Genomic DNA, 21,289 nt, shown 5'->3' on the forward strand with positions numbered 1-21,289 from the left:
ATATATAAAGAAAAAATCTGCTAGAAAGTTAAATTATTTTTTTTAATGAGCATTTAACGTTCAAATTTTTACGTCATTCGACATTGATCAGTAAAATAGTTATTTCTTCTCATTATTTTTTGATATTTTGTTTTATTTCAAAAATTTAAATAACAGTAGATATTTGAAATATCCACTGGAATGCTTATATAATCATTTTAATTTTATAATTTAGTTTTTAATTTTTTTAAACTATTTTTGAGCTATTTTTAGGCATTACAAGTATTCGTTTTTTTTCTATAAATGTGTATAAAAAATGATTCACTTGATCAACATTTTTGAGAATGTAATACAAAATCCTTCATAAGTTTAGTTTATCAAATATCTTTATGAAAATACTAAAATTTAATATAGTTAATTATTTTTTATACCCATTTTAAGTTAGAATTAAAAATCAATAAAATAAAAAAAATAGCAAGCTTTTTTGTAGTAAAAAAAGTTAAAAACTTTTTGTCTTATTTCTAAATTTTGGAAATTGAATATTGGATTTCCGATAAATAGTTTACACAGGAACCATAAAATCTAGGAAAAATATTATGATAATTATTTTTATACATTTTATAGTGTTAACATTTTGACGAAATTACTTATTTAAACAATAAATAACGATTGTTAATTATTTTGTTATAATTTAAAAACTTTAGTGGAAACTTAAACGTTTTCATATATCATCTTGTTACATACATTTTTCTATACGTAATAACATTTTCGATTTATTTTAAGATATTATTTATTTATGCTATGAATATATTTTTACTGTTTTCCGTATTTACAGAAAAATATAATCATATTTTAAGCTATATAAGTTGATATAATATGGTACAAATAATATAATAAATGCAATATTTACCGAAAAACTTATATCAACCTACTAAAATACTAAAAGTTAAATAAATTACATTGATAGTTATATTAAAAGTTATATCACTTGGTCATATCGTAGGCTGATTTGCCGTTTTCGCTCAGAAATATTTTTCTTATAATGATATATCATTGAATTCAAATTTAACGTATCCATAACAATGACTCACTCGACATTATTTATACAGTAGAGCAATATCCACTATTAACCTACTTTTTAGTCATTTTAAATTGTTGATGCATTTGTTTTAACACAGCAAATATTTTTGATTTAGCTATAGCGAAATAAATGCATTTATAGTATATATTGTGTTGATAACTTGTAATGTTTGTATTTTTCTTATTTTTAAATAATACATCATTGAAAGCAATACAATCGAGAATAATATTCAATAAATATATTTTTAATATTTGACGTTTATTGTTATAAAATAGTTTTTCAAAATTAATTAAAAATATATATAGTTCTCGATCATTAGACATTTATCTACATGTCATCGTTTTGGAATAAATTTAGAAAATACCGTATATAATTTTATTTATTTTTTGTCCTGCACGAAAATGAATTTACTATATTCGTTGTTTATATCTTTGTAAAAAAAAATGCCTGGTAATACATTTGAATTAATTTATACGAAACGACTTGAAACTTTATTAATTGCTATAACTTTAAACTTTAATTAGAGAATAGAAACCATTTACTTTCTCTTTAATGTGTTTTTTTATATTTTTTTTTCTAATTATTAAATTATTTTAATTGCACAAAATCGAAACGCTGTTTTCTCTTTGTACCATAATATTTTGGTTTAAGACTAAACGTTTTTACCAAATTATCTTTCCATCATTTTCACCATACACTTTATCTTAATGAAGATAAACTTTTTTTCATAATTTAAACGTTTCACGTATATAAATCTCCATAATCATAAAAATAATTATGTCATCTTGTCGGGGAAAAAAATTAATAAACAAAAAGCTTTTGTTGTGATTATTTTCAAGTGTAATACGCATTAGACGTTAAGGTTGTGCTATGATTACCGGTATATTATACATATGTTAAATTAAACTCAAGAGGTGCGGATTAACGTATAGTAAGAGTTCAAGTATCTAACCCCTGCAGTGCCGACCTGTATACCCACTTATTTTTAATTCAACAATTCGATGTGATGACATGCGTATAGACATTTAATATTAAAAAACAAATTTGATTTATTTGTTGAGACTATTTTATATTTACCTATTATATGGTAATAATGTTTAAAAAACAAAAAAAAAAAAAAAATAGAAAAGATAATAATGAAAATGAAAAAAAAAAGGACATTTACGAAGAAACCATGTGCGCAGCGCGTTAAATAATAATGGATCACCAGGTGTAATGCGTGACATTATTTTTTATCGGCAAAGCGGATAGTGAAGAAATGAAGGGGAAAAATCGTTAGAAAAACGGCTACGTTCTTGTCCTCGATCGGACGTATGTGGTTCAATATATATATATATATATATTAATAAATTGTATTCTGGCGATGACAAAAGCTTCATGCAACATACACACATCACACAATATATATATATATATATTTATACGTAAGCGACTTTTTGATGGTTATACTCGTGTTGCGATACGGATACGATGTATTTGCAGGACAATGTGCCCTAAGATGTTCGTCGGTGGGGGGAGGGGAGGGTAGAGACGATGATGGCGTTAAGATATCAAAACGATAAAAAAGAGGTGGAGATCGGTTTATGTGAAAACGCTACGTACATACATATGTGTGTATTATACGTAGTTTGCCGTCGCGTCGTGTAACAATATTGCACTCGACTCGCTAGCCGCCATCCGTCCGTCGTTGGACTATCTGCTGTTAAAGTCGTCAAAAACGATGCATTAGGCCATTATATATATTTTATATCCATATTACATAGCCGATTTCGATGATGATTACGACGTTATCTGTCTGCGAAAAAGCCGGATCCTTTTTACGCCGTGCAAAACCGATAGCAGTCCATCCGGTGCACATGGGTTCGGGTCCGAAGACGGCCGCCATTAAATAAATTACATAATATGCAGTGCGCCGCCACCGGTGTACACATTTTATAGCACATGTGGCATATCATTATATATATATATATATTTATTACATGCGCGCTGAGTGACATTATTGACGGGAATCACAGCATTTTATCATACATATTATATATCAAACACTCGTGCAGAGCAAACACTTTTTCACCTTTGTTGTCCCGAGACTCGGTGAAACGTATTTGCACAAACCCGCGCATTAATCCAGTGAATCATTATTCTACACTGCGAAGACCTCTCACCACTGTCGCTAGATAAATCCCCTTTTGTTTTTCCTCTGATCGATTTGAGTTAGAGAAATCTAAGCGAATGCCATCCAACTCTGTCGTTGATTTTTGAAGCGGATATACCGACGGACGACTAATGCTTATATTTTGTATTTTTGTGTTATTTTATTGATACAAGTTGATGGTAATTTTTATAGTGCTATAAGATTATTAAAATAGTTATCCAAAATAACATGTTATGTTTTAAACATTTTTAGATCATCCTTTATTTTGGGTATTCTGTAGAGATGTTTTGAAAATTACTTATAGTGGCCATGATGTGTTCACCTTATTAAATATGCGCGTAAACAGTGCAAATGCGAATAACTCATGTTATCTTGGAGATAGTACTGTAATGTTCTTTAGCGTGCATTGAAAATACATAAAATTAAAAATATTTTTAATTTTAAAAGTACGAGTGTACAAAACCATGTTTGTATGGTATAGTATATGAAGGAACACAAACATCATGGTCGTTTGATAACGTTTGTTTATTGGATCTTTCTAACGAAAACGATGTTATGTTTCACTGATAACAGAAATATTTAACATAAAATACTTATGTTTCATAAAACGTATTATAATTATATGATATAATGTCGTAAACATATTTTTAGGTAAAAATCATGATAAAAAGTGAAGTTTAAACCTGCCAATCAATCAGTTGATTACGAAACTAACTCGTGGAACGATAATCTTATGGTGTAAAAAGTCAATTAAATATTATTAATTTTGACAAATTCTTCATTATTCACAAATATTAAAATAAAATGACGAGAAATATCTCACTGCCTCCATAAACGAATGATCATTGTACAACAGAATAAATGTGATTCTATGACAGCGAGTCAGTTAAAATGATATCAAAAGTTTTTGTCAAATAAAATTAATATATACATTGTTATAATAAGATAATTTAGTAACGTTTATGATTATCAATTAAAAAGGAATCAATTCACTTTATTTTGTAACTTCTCATTATAATGTGAGAATATATATATATATACATAACTCCATTAAAGTTTATAAATATATTTTGATTTGACTTCCATTTTCGTGCGAAAAGGACAAAATTAATAATACCGTAATGGTAAACGGTAAAGTGTTGATTGTTCACCGACGAACCGAGTAATAATCTGAAAGTACCGTAGTATAAAAGGAACGGGGACAATCGAATCCCAATTCGTTTTTATTCATAATATAATAAACATACATATAGTGGTTGTAATATATCACTAAGTGCTTATAAATTGTATAAAATATCTAAAAATATATTATTAAACACGGTAAAATCAATAGTTATTTTACCAGCGCGAGATTCATGCGTATCGCGACGGGTACTATAGCGGAAGTACATTGTTCAACTGCGAATTACTTATTGTTCTACTTGAATTTTAGCTACGTTACGGCTTTGAAATATATATCGGATACATTAAAGAGTGCGAGCGGGTATTATGCGAACATCTCGGAGGGTGAATCATATTTTTTCCGAAACAATACGTTTTCCACGAAATCAATTTCCCACGACAATGTCATCCCTGCCGTACCGGAAGTGTACATATATATATATATATATATTATTTCTTTATCTGACTATTTGTGTTAAATTTCTAATGGCGCGAAAACGATACGGGTCAGGTTACGGCGGAGAGTCATTGTCACGCGGTCATTCCGCGGCGTTTGTGACTCGTAAAAATAGCAACGGAGGAAAAAAACACACAAACAAAAGATGAGAAGCCTTTTCTGCACGGGGAGGAGTTGGCCTACATATATATTTATATATATATATATATATATATATATATATATATATATATATATACTTTTGGTCGAGCATTGTCCCGACGGTGCTCCTCGAATCGTTATTATCATTTCTCGGCACGTCACAATAAAAATCTTTTTAAATGACAATCGAATCCGTTGATTTATAGAGGAGAAAAATTTGGCCAGAATGGAACAATGGCCATTTTTAACTGGTGGATAACTCGCTCGCTAGCTAGCTAGCCCTCTCTCTGACTCTGCCCATCCCCTTCACCCATCAACCCATTCGGTGATGCCCGCGTACACGACAATCCGGTAGTAGAGGCGGTGTAGGTTCTTCCTTCACAAGACAGCAATTTCATAATAAATCTTAATTGTACTGTCGTTAGCATGGCACTCCTGTTATGAATCCCAGAAGCTTTTAGCTGCGCGTAAGATTAATTTTAAAGTATAATTTGTTTTTTCATTATCCATATTTTCGTCTGCCCGAAGAAATTTGACGGCGAAATTACTATTCCCAAGTTATTGGGGGTGTCTATATCGGATAAACCTCGTTGTATATTATGCATGTGCGTGTAATACCTAACTAATATGCGAGAACACTAAAAAGTATATAAGACAGTGTATATTCGGGCGCTAATACAGGTGGTGAATGAAACGCGGATGATGCGGTTATCATAATATCAACGTGTACAGTGTATTATACGTCATGAGAATAATGTTGTTTTCCAGCCACGTGTTGCCATACGTCTGTAAAAATCCTGAGGTTTTACGTCGGCTATGTGGAGAACAAACAGTAATTTATCAAAAATGTAGTGTTCAAATCAAATAAAAATAAAAAACAGTGGAAGTTGATATACATAGTGTTTACAATATTAAAATGTGACTTAAAGATAAGTTTTTCTGAAACCTTAACTTTTTATTCATGTTTATTATTAAAAAAAAAAAAAAATAGTTACGTTTAGGAAATTGCTGTTTTTAGTGAAGCGTTTTTTATTAATAAATAAGCAACTACTTCAATCATAACTTACTATGATTCACAGAAACTACTACGTTTTGATTAGATTGTAGACTTTATTAAACAGATTAACAAAAGTCGATTTTCAAAACTTTATTTAATCGTGGATTATTAAACGAACAATAAACTATTTAACATTTTTAAGAATCTATCATAGTCTTGAAATTATTAATGTAGTAGTATTATGGTTTCTGCGTATTAATTTTGAATTTGGTTTGTATTGATTTGTCATAAAATAATTATCCAACTTAGTACTTAATAGCTATTAATGATCATCCTATATGTATTTTGGAATATAAAATATATTTGTTTAACATTCTTGTTTTTGATTTAAATTGAGAAAAAAACATAAATACAACATTTTACTACAAGGACATGACTCGTTCATGTATAGTATTTTATTACAAAAGAAAAGAAGAAATTTGTTTAACATACAAATAGTTTTCTCGAAATTTAGAAACTCCAATAAATTTAATATGTTTGTCTAGCTACTGTCAAATATACAGCAAGAATTTCGTTATTTTTAAAGAAAAGTCGATGCCAAACATATTTGAAACTTTCACTTTTGTTACTGTTGAATCTACAAAATAAATAATAATAGTGTTTTTTTTTTTTTGTACATATTATGTCTAAAAACATTTTTTTCTTATTGGGTTGGAAAGTATTTTAATACTTTCATATAACACCATTGCGGATTTAGCAAAAAGTGTTACTCCAATGTATGGTTGTCTTTGAGATTTCCCATTAATTTTCAACTAAAGTCGAAAATTCATTGAAGATCTTGTTTAGCTGGTAGTTTAATGACAACTTTTAATAATTCTAGGGACATATAATAATGTTTGTAGATAAATTATTTTAGTTTTAAAAAATCGTTAGCTTAAGACTACAATAATTCGATCTTATACATAGTTTAAGTTAAAACATATTTAAAAAAATTATAAATGTATTGTTTTTTTATTTAACATATAATACATAATATTATATTTTATTTATTATGTTCATATGTTACCTACTTATATATATTAAACTATTTAAATTAAAATTAAAAATTTGTCTTAACTACAAAATGATTATTGTTCGATTGTATCAAAAATTTAAAAATGTCGATCATGACTAAATTTAGTTTTAATTTCTTGATTAATTGTATCATACGAATAGCTATATTTTTTTTTTTTTAGATTAATTGAAAACGGAATTTTTCAGTGGACGATCCTACAGATATATGTTATATGATACATGCCCACGATTAATCATCCGTTTATATATATATATATATATATATATTAATATATATATACTATAAGATACATTTATATGTATAAGGTATATGCATACATATATATTCTGATATTCAATCGACGTATACGTGAAAAGTTTTAAGACTGAGACAAAGCATACATTACATTATATAATACATTTCCTTAGAAAGTTTCGTACCATGAAAAGTTTCAAAAAGAGCCAGCAGGGCTACAACCCACAGGATACAAATGATCTTCGGATACAAGTTTTTTTTCATTTAATGTTTAATATAATTCATTTTTGTGTTTTTGAGAGGATTATGTTATGTAATTTGTCTTTACGAAATTACAAAGAATGTATGAAAAATAATCATATTACATCCGACAATGTTTATTTTACATTTTTTTTTTATTATTATTATTGTCATCATTATTATTATTGTTGTTATAACTATTTTCATTTATTTATGTAAAAAAAAGAAAAAAGATAGTTTTTGTCTTATTCTAAAGAGCTGGATTTCAGAGGCGTCTTTGTACATTCACTCTGATCTAGAAATGTTTCCTTTTTTTATCCTTCAGTCTCCAATGTCATTCTTCAGTACGTGAATTAATGTCTTCTATTTTCAACCCCCATTTTTCTCTTCTACTACCATCGTTATTCTGCATAACTAACACAAGAATCCGTCGTTTCTTATATAACCAACGAACAACTTTAAATAAAATAGAGTTTTTCGACATTAATTTTGCATGCGTTTTCATTTATGTAGACAGATGGCTCACAAGTGTAATACACTATTTGTTTAAACGTAAAAAATTATAAATTTTTCAAAACAGTTTTATTGAGCTTGAAAATAATAAATCAAACTTAACCTAATTTTTCAAAACTGTTTATTACCTACTTGTCTTATAAAACAATGTTTTAAAATTTGTAAATATCAAAATAGGATATCGCAGGATTTTTACAATTTTTCATTGAATTAGTTATTTCAAAGTTACTTAAAGGTTATTTTAACACGTATAAATATTGTTTAAGTATTATATTTTGTTTGAATCTTGGTTGTATTTTACCTGTTAATAACATCTATAATTCATAACTTGTTTGCACACATGTTTTTAAATTAACTCGTACACATTCGTTATTAATCTGTCAAATATATTATGTTAGAGCTCACTTCTTTGTTACCTACATAGATTTATTTCTTAAAAATTCATAGTGTTGTGGAACATTATTTTTTAAACTTTATACATCAGCAAATGAAATTGAAATGCATTAATATTTATTGTTAAAAAGCAAAAAGTATACGCTGAAACGTGAGTATAAAAAACTCTCGGGTTATAAGCTTTGATGTGATAGTTATACTATAGCTTATATCGGACCATATTTTAATTGAGTATTGACAAAACTTATACGTAATAAGTTATGTTAAAACTAAACAATAAACACCTTTAGCTTAAAATTGTCTATTGAATTTTGTAAAACATTAAAATTGATATATTATATTGGATCAAACAAATCTGTACCTATATTGATTAAGAAAATATTATAAATTTATATTTAACTATAGAACCAATATAACACGTACATTAAAAATTATTTTTAAAACAAGAGGTATGCCATTACTACAGTACTTTCTATAGTTTAAAACATAAAGTATCAAAGTTATTATTTTATTAAAATATTATATTACAATAAATATTTGGACGGATAATACTATATATAAATAGTTATGTAAATTTCATAGAATTAATTTATAGGAAATTGCTCATGCCCTTTGTCTACTAATTACATTTCAAGCCGAGCTTTTATTATTCGAATCTCAGAAACAATAAACTTAAAAAATCGGTTAATTATTTTTGGAAAAAGACGCTTAAAATTAATTGTTTTATTAAATTAAAGTACCTTCGTATTTTAATCACGAACAAGTACCGTGGATATGAAGTAGTGGTTAATTTTCTTCTATACAAGCGAGGTTATATATATATATATATGAAAAAAAAAACAAACGCGTTGTGTTCAAAAGGAAAACTCTTCTCGATTAATTTAATATAAAATATAGGTAATATTATGTGTTTTCCGAACATTCCATTACAGCATAAAACCTAGACATCAATATATCACATTTTTTCGCTTGATTTTTGTGTTGAAGGGAAAACAAATTGTTTTTATATAATTTGAATTATTTAATACATAATTATTATGAAAACTTAAATTTTTAATTTCATGTGTCAAAATTAAATTGTTCTATGTTTATGAAATATAACCAATAATATTTTTTGATTTAGGATGAATGGTTGTTATTTATGTAATCATTTTAAGCGTGGGTTATCAAAACTATTGGTTACACAACGTCACACATATATATATATATATATAATTTTATGTGACGTAACACACATATATATATATAATATACATAATACGTGTATGGGATATTGTGTGCATACAAATATAATCAGAGTTCAAAATATAGATCGCTATTGAATAGAAATAATAGACCGTCAGATAATAGGTAAAATGTGTTGGAATAAACGCGTAGAAATAGTGAACGAATAGCAGCCGTGACCACTTAAAACAAAAATGTTTCCAAAACACATCAACACAGACCGAAAAGAACGAGCGCAGGTAAGAAAAAAAAAATCGACGTGACGTATCATCTACTTATACAGAAACACGGGCATAAAACATTATACAGCCGTAGTTCAGTAGTTTTACACGATATCATTTTATTGTGTGATATGCACAGAAGAGTTTAAAATAGTGTACGACATATTTTTTAATAAAATATTATTATGCAGCGTCGGCGTCGTCGTGACATCGTATGTATGCGCAGTGTAGTCGCGTTCCTTCGTTTCTCCTCAATCCTTTGGCGCCTAATAAAATTCGGCACGCCATCCGCGCGCCTTACAGTTTTTAGACAGTCAACCGACGACATATCGATATTATTATAACGATGCGCATATGCACACCACTCCGAATAGTCCAACGGCATGTTATATTGCGTCGATGCCGATTCCGCGCCGCCATACACAGTATATACCTACTGTCACTAGTATTATAGGTGTACAATATAATATATATATATATATACCGTACCGACAGTGCTGCAGTTGCGGAAAACCGAAGCCGCGCGTGAGGGGGGGAACGGGGTATAATAAATTGCGCGGCTATTTTTCTCGAACTCTTCTGTTCGGCGGCGGGCGCGAGGAGATGACTGCACGTGCACCATAATAATATACACTCTGTTTTTCCGGTTGTTATAATATATCGTATTAAAACGTTCCTCCTAACGCGAGACACCCCCCCCCGCCGCCGCACAAAGGGCCCCGTAATAAATGACCGATTAAGGAGAGTAATTCGAATTTCCGGTATCTACCCCGACCCGGCCGCGGACGGCCGACTGATTTAAAAAAGTCTCCTGCCGACACTAACGCCACTTTCCGCCCGTTTCCTATCACCACAAGTTCCACGTTCTTCTTTATATGTGTGCGTGTGTGTGTGTGTGCCCGATGACGTTTTATTTGTTCTGTATGCGTTCACCGTCACTGCCATCACGCGAATATCGCAGTGCTGACACCTGCAAATTTGGACGCGCGCGCGAAATTCGATCGAAAAGTCCGTCGGTTGTGATTGTATCAGTAACTATAATATCGTGTGAATCATGTGTGTGACAGTCGGCTTATGATTTTAGTATAGTACGCTCACCGCGCCGCGAAAATAATTGTATTATTTGCGGCCCGTTTTCTTTTCCGACCTCTGAAACCGTTTCAGAGGGGTGGATAGGCCTATTGGGAAATCGGGATTGTCTGTACCAAACAATTATTGGGGCCCCCAGTCTCAACACGGTATTTTATGTTTTAAATTTTATTAATAATACAATAATAATATCGAACTATGTACAATTCGGAAACAGTTTATTAAGTTTATTTTATCGGTAGTTGGTTTATAATTAAAAATGAAATAAATGCGTTTACGTTAATAATACATGACATTGTGTATAGACATATTATAGTACGTTTTCTAGTCAGTTTACCAATTGCGCTCAAAAAATTTTACAATACCTAAGGAAAATGTATTCGTTAGTTATAAATTATAACTTAAAATTATTATATAATAAATGAAAACACTAACTGATTTGGGCACCTTGGGCTTGTGCCCTTTATATAATAATAAGTAAAATAAATAAATAATTTTTACAAGTTATTTTTTGATCGTTAAAATTAAATACCAGTCATATTACATTATAAATTCGTTTCATGAAATTCCCGATACTCATAAAAAATACCCAGTCATTTAAATCAGTAATCAATTGATCAATAAATAAATTTTAATTTGCAAGAATCTTAGTACATATGAGCGCAATTGGTATAATGACCATAAAGGAAAATGTTGTTTTAGGCACGATTAGTCCATGCCCGTTTTCTATGTACATTATGGATAATGAATATATTGCTATTACCTATTCTAATATATATATATATAAGTGCAATAAAATAACTGGATTTTTTTCTCTTAAGTATGTAAAAAATTATGTAAGACATTCAATGCCACAAAATCATTTAGGAAGTTAATGTAATGAGTATTGAAAAAGAAATATTAACTTAAATTAACCCTTATTATATTATTTATAAGGTGGTTGCATAGAGTGATGTATTAAAAAAAAAATAATGTATTAATAATTATGATTGAATAGTTTTATAATAAAATAAAATAATACTAGAGTAAGAATTATATATAGACTTGTTTGATAAGTGTATTGCGAGCGAAGCCATCAAAAAATGTTTGGGCTCTTTCGTTCTGGGCCCTTGAATTCAATTCCCGGGAACGTAAAACAGCCCTATCCGCCCCTGGCCCGCCGCCGCCGAATTTCTAAACTTATTGCTTAGGTACTTCACTTAAAAATTTTAAATTTTAATTCCTTAAAATATATTGCTACTTACTAGTTTTCATAAGAAACAAAAATAATGGATATCATAATTAATTTCTCTAAGAACAGTTCAAAATATATAAAAATAAACGAATAATCGATCGTCACCACTGCAGACCAGTTTATAAACAAATAAATATAATTTTTCTACCCACTGATTATTAATTTGTTATTATAATATGAAAGGATGTGACCTTGTCTACTGAATGTAAATATTCAAAATTTATGTATAAAAATATAATATAATATTGCATTCCATGGTCAAGAACCAGTATAGTGAAGTGGGGCTTATTATCGTTTATGTGTGAGTGTGTGTACTTGCTGTATAATTAACTAATTTAAACAATCTTCAATACATTGTAGTCTGTATACTTAGTCGGTTATTTTAAACAAAAATATTAATAAACTCTTGTTAAAATAAGATATTGAACTGTTTTATTAATAATGAGAAGATATACAAACTTGCAATATTTTTTTACTGTGTTTATATTATGTTTTATGAATTTGGGATACAATGCACAAATTCTGGAATTATATGAAGGTACGATTACGTTTTGTTATTTTTATTATATAGTCCAAATTCCTAAATAGTTGTTACGATATATCGGATATATATATATATGTATATATATGTGTGTGTGCAAGTGTAAACCTATTGTTTTTACAATAATGTTTATTTTTTAGGAGTTTACCTTACCTATACAAGAATTAAATTTAAAAAAATTTCATAAGTAATATAGTTACTACAATAAATACTTTGTAATATAGTTTAACAGACCGCCTTCGTCGGATTCGTCCAGAATTGTATGTAATAACTGAATTACAATTTTACTCAGACATTACAGTTGCTTTATACCTAGTGGTTACTTTTTTTTATATTTTATATTTAATTATTCTAAGAGTTTTTAATGCTATAAACGAATGTTTTAAAGAAATGTGATGTCAAATGACAATATCAACAAATTAACTGTATTGTAAACTACATTCAATAAGTTAAAAAAAATATTTTTGCATTTTCATATTTTACCTCAAAATAGTCCATAATATCCAATTTTATGTACAATAATTTTTTTTTATATTTTATAAATATTTTTTTTATGTATAGTTCTTGATTTCGTTTTCTCGTAAAAGTATAAAAACAATATTCTTAATGCAATTTTGATAATTTGAATAAATCGTCATCAAGTCATACAGTTCTCGTGATTATTTTTGAACACTTAGACGTTTGTACTTGAAAGATAACAGATTTCTATTGGATATATTTCAATTATTTAAATATCAAATAATATTTATCCCACAGGGTAAATTAAGTAGCGTTTGAATTTTGCAATATTACATTACAGTATTAACACTATTAACAATATCAATAAATTGACTATCAAAATAAACTGAAATATTAACGTATTAACATAGATATTTATATATCATTCATATATAGGTGATATTTGCCGCAAAGGTAATGGAAAATCTCCCGACTCCATTTGTCGGAATATTGAAAACTGTCCGGTTGCAAAGGAAGGAATCAAGAAAAATATTATACCGCAACTATGCTCATTCAGTGGATCAATTCCAATAGTTTGTTGTCCGCCAGCAAATAAAACCCTTACCATTCCACCCTCTACAATTCAACCTCCTAAACCATCTACTTCTACAACAAAAAAACCAATTGTGGGAACATATTCAGCCACTGAAAGTATGTATAGGATGTATTACTGTAATAAAAAATGTATTAATTTATTATTTATTAAATTATTTTGTAATAATTTATTTAATAATTATTTTTATATGTTTTTATTTTACATAGTGTGCGCTCAGTATTCAGAATTAATTTATTATATAATTCAGGATCCAATATTAACATCAAATAATCAGGAATACATCAAAGTTAAAGATTGTTATGATGCCATTACCTTAATTACCAATGGCACAGAAGCTAAACCAAAGGAATTTCCACACATGGTGACAAAAATGTGAAATGTATAATATTTATTTTATTGTTTTAATATTATATAATTATAGGCTTTGTTAGGTTATAATAAAAAACCAGGTTTGTGGGCATGTGGAGGGTCATTGATAAGTAAGAATTTTGTACTAACGGCAGCTCACTGTGAAAAACAAAATCAAAACCCGTATGTTTACTTACATATACACACATTATATTAACTTTATAAACTGTTATAAAAAAAAATTATGTTTTCAGGGCAATATGGGCCCGTTTAGGAGATCTAGATTATGACTCGGAAAGTGACGAGGCTAACCCTAAAGATTATAAAATAGTTGAACGCATAATACATCCAAATTACAAAGCACCTTCTTTTTACAACGATATAGCATTGTTTCGTTTAGAAAGAGATGTAGACTTCTCACCATTTATACGACCTATTTGTCTCAATACAGATCATTATTTAAGACCACCAGCAATAATAGCTACAGGATGGGGAAGAGTTGATACAGGTAAGTTAGTTCTTTTGTATTCAATATTTTATTTAATACACCTACATACATTTATAATTTATAAATATAATGAAAATAAAAATATTTAGCTGAACTTGAAAGCTCGAAATTATTAAAAGTAAGTATAAACTATGTTCCGACCGAACAGTGCGATGAAAGTTACAAACACATGTTAAATAGAAATCAAAAATTGTCACAAGGAATAGTGGATGACCTCATGTTATGTTTTGGCAATCCGGGAGGTGGAAATGATACTTGTTTAGTAAGTATTTTATATTTCTTTACATATAATTACATTTTTGTATCATGAATATTTTTTTTAAATTACAATTTATTTTTATAATGTTATAGGGCGATTCAGGTGGCCCGATTCAAATAATACATAATAGATACACGTGTATGTATTCACAAATAGGAATAACGTCATTTGGGGACACATACTGCGGAGAGGATAAACCTGGTGTTTATACTCGGGTATCGAATTACATTTCATGGATTGAACAAATCGTTTGGCCAAGAATTAAATAACTAATGACTAATACAATAATAAAACACGGGTTCGAATTAAATTTTATTTATTCTTGATTAAAACTATATAATATAATCGCTGTTCAAATTTATATTTTAATAATTGTCTATAGTAACTGTGGGTCATGTCAATCTTTCTATACTCCAATATTATTTGTATCGTTAACATAATAGATTTAAAATGAAGAACAAAAATATACGTTTGAAATATTAATTTGATTTTTTTTTTTTTTAATTATACAATCCATTATAATTTTCTACCTATCAACTTTTTATACGTAATAGTTAAACAAGCGATAAATATAAAATATTATTTTAAAATTTGAATGTAGGTACTCTGGCGCATGAAAAATAATACGTTCAAATAATAAATTATTCAATAAAATAGTTATTGAAAATAAAAATTTGCGTGATTCGACAATATCATTTGCCGCACGTAGAAATATAATAGAACGAATATTTATGTGAAGTCGTAGTTGTTGTATTGATCTATTCTCAAGATTAAAATATCCAAAGACCTATTGTTACATCAAACACGACCTATTGCCTATATTACAATGGGCAGGAAGATGAACGATTAGCATCAAATGAATAACTGAAAATAAGACAACTCAGATACTCAGATTTTCAGATCACCTCACTTTTAGTCATAATATGTGTATATCAATGTCAACTGTCAAGTTCAAGTCGGTCAGTACCCTTAATCAAGCATACCTACAGTAAAAGACAAAGTTAACAATCACAAAATCGTTTGCGAGTACTTAAGTCCGAGTCTAATGTACATACATTAGAATATTTAGAGTCCATATATAAATAATAATAAGTGATAATAGTAAAGTTATACTTATAACTTATCACAGATATCGAAAATTCTAAATTGATCATTTTTGGTTTTGTGCCTTTTGCATTTGAATTCCTTGATGGTTAAAACATTTAAAGTTGCAAACATAGTCAATTAACTACATCTTGAAAAAAAAGATAGTTTTATACATACCATAATTGTTTTTTATTATCTTTTATATATTTTAAGGAGATTTGAAGCGATTCTTTTTATGTCTCTGTCTAACACACACACATAACATAGGATTATATAGACGTGTTATATTTTCGACGTACTGATTGATATAATGCAACGATAAGAATTTTTAAAAACAATTTTAATTTGGCGTCAAGTCTTCTGAGATTGACTTTTCCAAATTTTTGATTATTTTATTTTAACTTCTCCAAAAATATACTTGGGTAATGGATGCCTATGTAATTTTTATAACAATTTGTATTATTGAATAATACTTTAAAATGTATGTAGATTGTCAATTTATTAATAAATATCTATAAGCTACAATATATAACATTAAATGTTTGATATTATATCATGTTTAAAATAATCAAAATTGATGGGTATAAGAAATCGTCTTTTGTTAATAGTAAAATTATTTATGTTTTAAAATGTTTAAAACATCAAAGATTTTGTTTTGATTTATTCCTCGGCATTTTAAGTCTGCCTCTACGCAAGTATCATAATGTAAGTAAATAAACGTATTTAAAATTTTCCACATTTTAGTTTAATTAGTAATATCTACATATATTAGATAGGTGACTGAAAGACGACGATAAATCAAGATAATCGCCGACACCTGATAGACATTTATTCTATGCAACACAAGCAAAATTACACGGTGACGTGCGATGTTGGTCATAATAGGGTTTAGAATAACACCGCGAGTAATAGAGGGACCACCAGCGCGCACTGTTTTAAGTGTCGCAGTCAACTCGAGGTCCAGCACTCAACATGCCATTCATCTATTGAAATTTGGAGTGACTAATGAATGTCTGGAAAAAATCTTTTGAGGTGGTCCAGAGAATTTAGACAATGAACGTTATCGAGACGTAATCGATATTGTATAAATATGTCGCGTGCAACGATTTATCGTTGAAATATTATAACGTTTCCATACAACTTACAAGATGATCCATTTAATATAAACGTCTTCAAGCAATGCTTTGAAAATATTTGATTTTGAAAAATTCTAAATCTCTTATCTTGATTTATTTTTTTTTATTTTAATAGTCTAAACGAATAAGCTCTTTTATCATGTATTTGCATATTAAACAATGATAACGCATAATAGTGTTGCAATTTGATTTAACGATAGGTACACCGTATTTTCTTATGTTCATAGACTAGAGATTAAGTATTACTTACTACTTACAGGTGATTATGATTTAGTCCATCGTCTTTATACCGATGCAACGTAAACAATATTTTGTATTTTTAGACCGGGTCGTACAGTACGCGTTGATCGGAGAGGACACGTTTTATGTATGATGTACCGCGTATGTTATTCTATTGCATTTTTGCAATCGGAATATTTCTTAGAACAATACTACCAATTATAGCGATTGCAGTCTAGTTTAGAAAGCATTTCAAATTGAATAAAGCTGGCAATAAAACCAATAGGAATATTAGCTCGGATACGACGTGATTAGAAACCATGAACACTGCTGTTGACGCGACGTGCCTACAGACGAAATCCCACACGTGTTTAATAAATTACGAGTATGTTATGGACATTACTTGATGAAGACATAATATTTTCTGTCTAGCATATCGTTTTTATATCACCAACTGCAAAATGGAGAATACACCATGAGCAAAATGATTGTATTCCTACGTATAATGCGGTTAATCAATGATTTGTAAATTAATTAATATAATATGTTATGTGCATTATGCACATCGAGATAACACCATTTTTAACATCATTTAAAGTTAAGTACAACAATATTAATTTATATTAGATCTCACTGTTCAATTAAAATAATAGCTTTTTTCTCTAGTGCACTCATATATTTGGATTTAACAAAGTTTTGTGTAGTTTTTACTAACAAGCATTGTTTTAATTATGAGTATACAATTTTTTAAAGAAATTAATTAAATAAATGAACACACTTTTTGTGTTTAAAACAAATCATGAATTTTTCTTTCATACCGTTTGTAAAATAACATTTCATAAAATTAATTCCTTTGACAATAAAATTAATTTAGAAAAAAGGTTTGCCGTTTTGGTGTTATTTATTTATATTCATATTATTATTGCTATTATTATTATTACTATTTTGTACAATAAATAAATATTCATTATTTTCTTGTATGATATAGCACAAGAATATTAATTTCGAACCATTTTGTGTGAACGAAATATCGTATGGCAGACGTGATGTTGAGAATAACAGTAGGAAAGTCGACAATCAGCGCGAGACTTTTTTTCGTGCGAAATCAAACCAGAGTTTTTTTCCACACCCAAGTTTTAATTTAGTTCTCTCTCGCATTTTTTTTTTTTTTTTTACACTGTGAATAGTGTTAGACATTATAGAATGTTGAATTGGCCAATGAGCGAAAAGTTTTGCCGTCGGTTGGTAGGCGAAGCGGTAAAAATATACGACCTTTGGTTACCTGCCCGGAACAGCAAAATGCATAAATCCCAGAACAAACTTTTAACGCTGCTAGAATTACGTTGGACTGAAAAATTAAGCGTGCCTTACATTAGATGATTCAATTTCACCGGTCAAAAATTCTCTAGTGAGTTATGCCCGACAACTGAAAATTTTAATATTAAAAAATTAATCTAAAAACTTTATAATAACATTCGCAGCAACCATCAGATTTGAAGTAGTTATTCATATGATATCGCCATGTTGAGTGATGATCATGATTAAATCAAGCTTATTTAGTTATTTTTGAATTTAAACGGCTGTATAATCTCAGTGAAAGAAAAAATAAGTAAAATAAAATAATTTTTGACTTCACGGGCTTCATTACTACCAGCACTCGGTAGTTGGTACTCGAGAGTTTGAAATAAATATTGTTGATTTTTTAGTTACAAAAAAAAAAAAAAGAATCGATTTAAAAATGAAAGTAAATTAATAAACGCGTAATACAGTAATATAGTTCTGTATCACGCGGATACAATTTTAGAACAGTATAATAAACTGAGTCTTCAAATGTTAATCAATGCTCAATTTTAAAAAGCGTATATCTGGAATGGTAAATACCTATAATATGTCCAGTACGCGTTATTGTTATGTATTTGGTGAACGAAAATGTTTTCCGACGTTTACGTGATATAATATTATGTCATTATATGTACAGTACTATAACTATTAATGAGACCGTCGCGATTCACAACAAACTATATGTCAAGTGCGTGGACATGGTAAACCGTGTAATTGAATATTTTTGTTGAGTATTCAAAAGTTTTACTTTTTATAAGATATTATTTTTCACCCGACGAGAAGAGAACGAGTGGCGTTAGAGTGTGAAAGAGAGAGAAGGTCGGACAGAGGGGAATTATAGGGAAAACGTCGAATAGAAAAGCATTTCAAAATCGCACCGTGATTTCCAACAGATTTACGACCGATTTATGGGAATGTCGAGCGCAAGAGGATAAAAACAATTTACGATTGAACAAGATCGTTTCGTTTTCGATAGGTATCAATAAAAAGAAAAACGTGGCATTAAAGTCAGTCGTGTGTACCGCCGACGCCGCCGCCGCCGCCGCTGCAATCTGTATATTATATACGACGTGATTCGTTTTTATAATATAATCCGATGTGCGTAATTACTGGCTACGAAATGAAATCGTATATACGTTTCGGCCGTTAAAAAAAATAAAATAAACAACCGTAATAATATCCAGTAGAACGGAAGCACGCGTATATTATATGCGCGGCAACGCCAAAAGCGCTTACTCGACGAGCGGCTTAATCTTTTCGTTTAAATGCGTTTTGGTTTATATATATATATATATATATGTATGCAATAGTGTATAATAACTCCATACCGTGTGAACTTTGAGACTCGTCGCCAATGGAATATTAACGAAATTCATAGAAACATGAAAAAAAAAAAATTAGAAGGACGAGAACCAGAAATCCTAGGAGAGGAATACCGCGGAGTTTATCTTCTGTGCTTCCATTCGCCAACGCGAGACGACGAGACGAGACTCTGCGACACTGCGTCGATGCATCTCTTATCGTTATTCTAAAAATAAATACAAGTGAAGTCATAATAAAATATTAGATAAACATATTATTATCGAGCGCGACTTTTCGTATTTACGTTTTCGTTTCTTCCGGTTTTCCGACCTCCCAGATAATATCGTTCATCGACGTGCGTCTTTGATAGGACATTCGCAGTAGAAAATATTTTGCGCTTCGATGTAAAATAATTATTAAATAAAGGGGAGTTCGGCCAGTTCGGAGATCTCACGCCGTGTGTTGTATTTTTTTCACGTGATTCACTGAGGTGCACTAGATTTACAAGCGGGGGTATTCCGAGTTTTATACCGGGGTAGTAGAATATGGTTAAAGAACAATAATATTATGTATTTACATCGTGTCTGCGCCGTACTGGCTGCGCAGACAATATTGTACATCCGTGCCAACGTATATTATTATTATACTCGAAGTTTACATACCATCATATTCTGCTGTTGTGTAGCGTACACAAAACGATCGCGCTGAATCAATACGACCGTATAATATTTACCTGTCTGTGTTATTGTTATTTACTTTCCGTTAAATGTGTTATTGTACAGTGCAACGGAATTCGCGTAAGTATCTGCACGCGCAAACGCAGAATTTTCGGCACGTTCGATAATTATACGTACGAGCGCGCGCGCACCTGCGACTTTCACAACGGTTATAATATAATTTTACATCACTGCGAGTTATCGTATTAATTTGTACGTCTCCTCGTCATATCTCCTCTCCCGGTTCCTTTTTATTCGACGAACCGCGAAGTTCAGCAGCTGCCGTTGTACGTCGACAAGTCGGTCGGTTTCGTGTCTATTTCATTGGGCGCGGTTCATACGACAACAACTACTGTAATATAACCGTTCGACCGCATTTCGATATTGTCGATAAATAATTCCCGTCCACGTGTACGCAAATACGCGAAACCATCTTTTATTACAGTGCCACGTGTGTGCACTTATCGTTTAGCGCTATAGTGTTTATAATGCTAATATTATGTACTATTATGCGCATAAAGTAACGACCAGAGTTCCATCACCGTTGTCGCCGTCGTAATGATCATAACCGCACTAATGATATTAACA

At 29.7% G+C, this 21,289-nt stretch overlaps 2 protein-coding genes across 2 annotated transcripts in view; one reads left to right on the top strand and one right to left on the bottom strand.

Annotated features, from left to right (window-relative positions):
* Positions 1-21,289, bottom strand: part of LOC113555901 (lachesin-like) — a 397,491-nt gene that overhangs the window by 105,265 nt on the left and 270,937 nt on the right. The window lies entirely within an intron of this gene.
* LOC113555900 (serine protease snake-like) lies at positions 12,553-15,384 on the top strand. Its single transcript, XM_026960512.2, has 7 exons — positions 12,553-12,729; positions 13,627-13,881; positions 13,993-14,147; positions 14,208-14,317; positions 14,389-14,642; positions 14,732-14,904; positions 14,994-15,384. The coding sequence occupies exons 1-7, from the start codon at positions 12,633-12,635 to the stop codon at positions 15,168-15,170; spliced, it is 1,221 nt and encodes a 406-aa protein (XP_026816313.1). The 5' UTR covers positions 12,553-12,632; the 3' UTR covers positions 15,171-15,384.

The sequence above is a fragment of the Rhopalosiphum maidis genome, chromosome 4 (assembly GCF_003676215.2).
Source record: "Rhopalosiphum maidis isolate BTI-1 chromosome 4, ASM367621v3, whole genome shotgun sequence".
NCBI classification, from domain to species: domain Eukaryota; kingdom Metazoa; phylum Arthropoda; class Insecta; order Hemiptera; family Aphididae; genus Rhopalosiphum; species Rhopalosiphum maidis.

Excerpts from the sequence above, each read along its gene's own strand:
- LOC113555900 (XM_026960512.2), top strand. The coding sequence starts at position 12,633 with ATGAGAAGATATACAAACTTGCAATATTTTTTTACTGTGTTTATATTA. Across the intron at positions 14,148-14,207 it reads CAAAGGAATTTCCACACATG|GCTTTGTTAGGTTATAATAA; the intron begins GTGACAAAAATG and ends ATATAATTATAG. Across the intron at positions 14,318-14,388 it reads GAAAAACAAAATCAAAACCC|GGCAATATGGGCCCGTTTAG; the intron begins GTATGTTTACTT and ends TTATGTTTTCAG.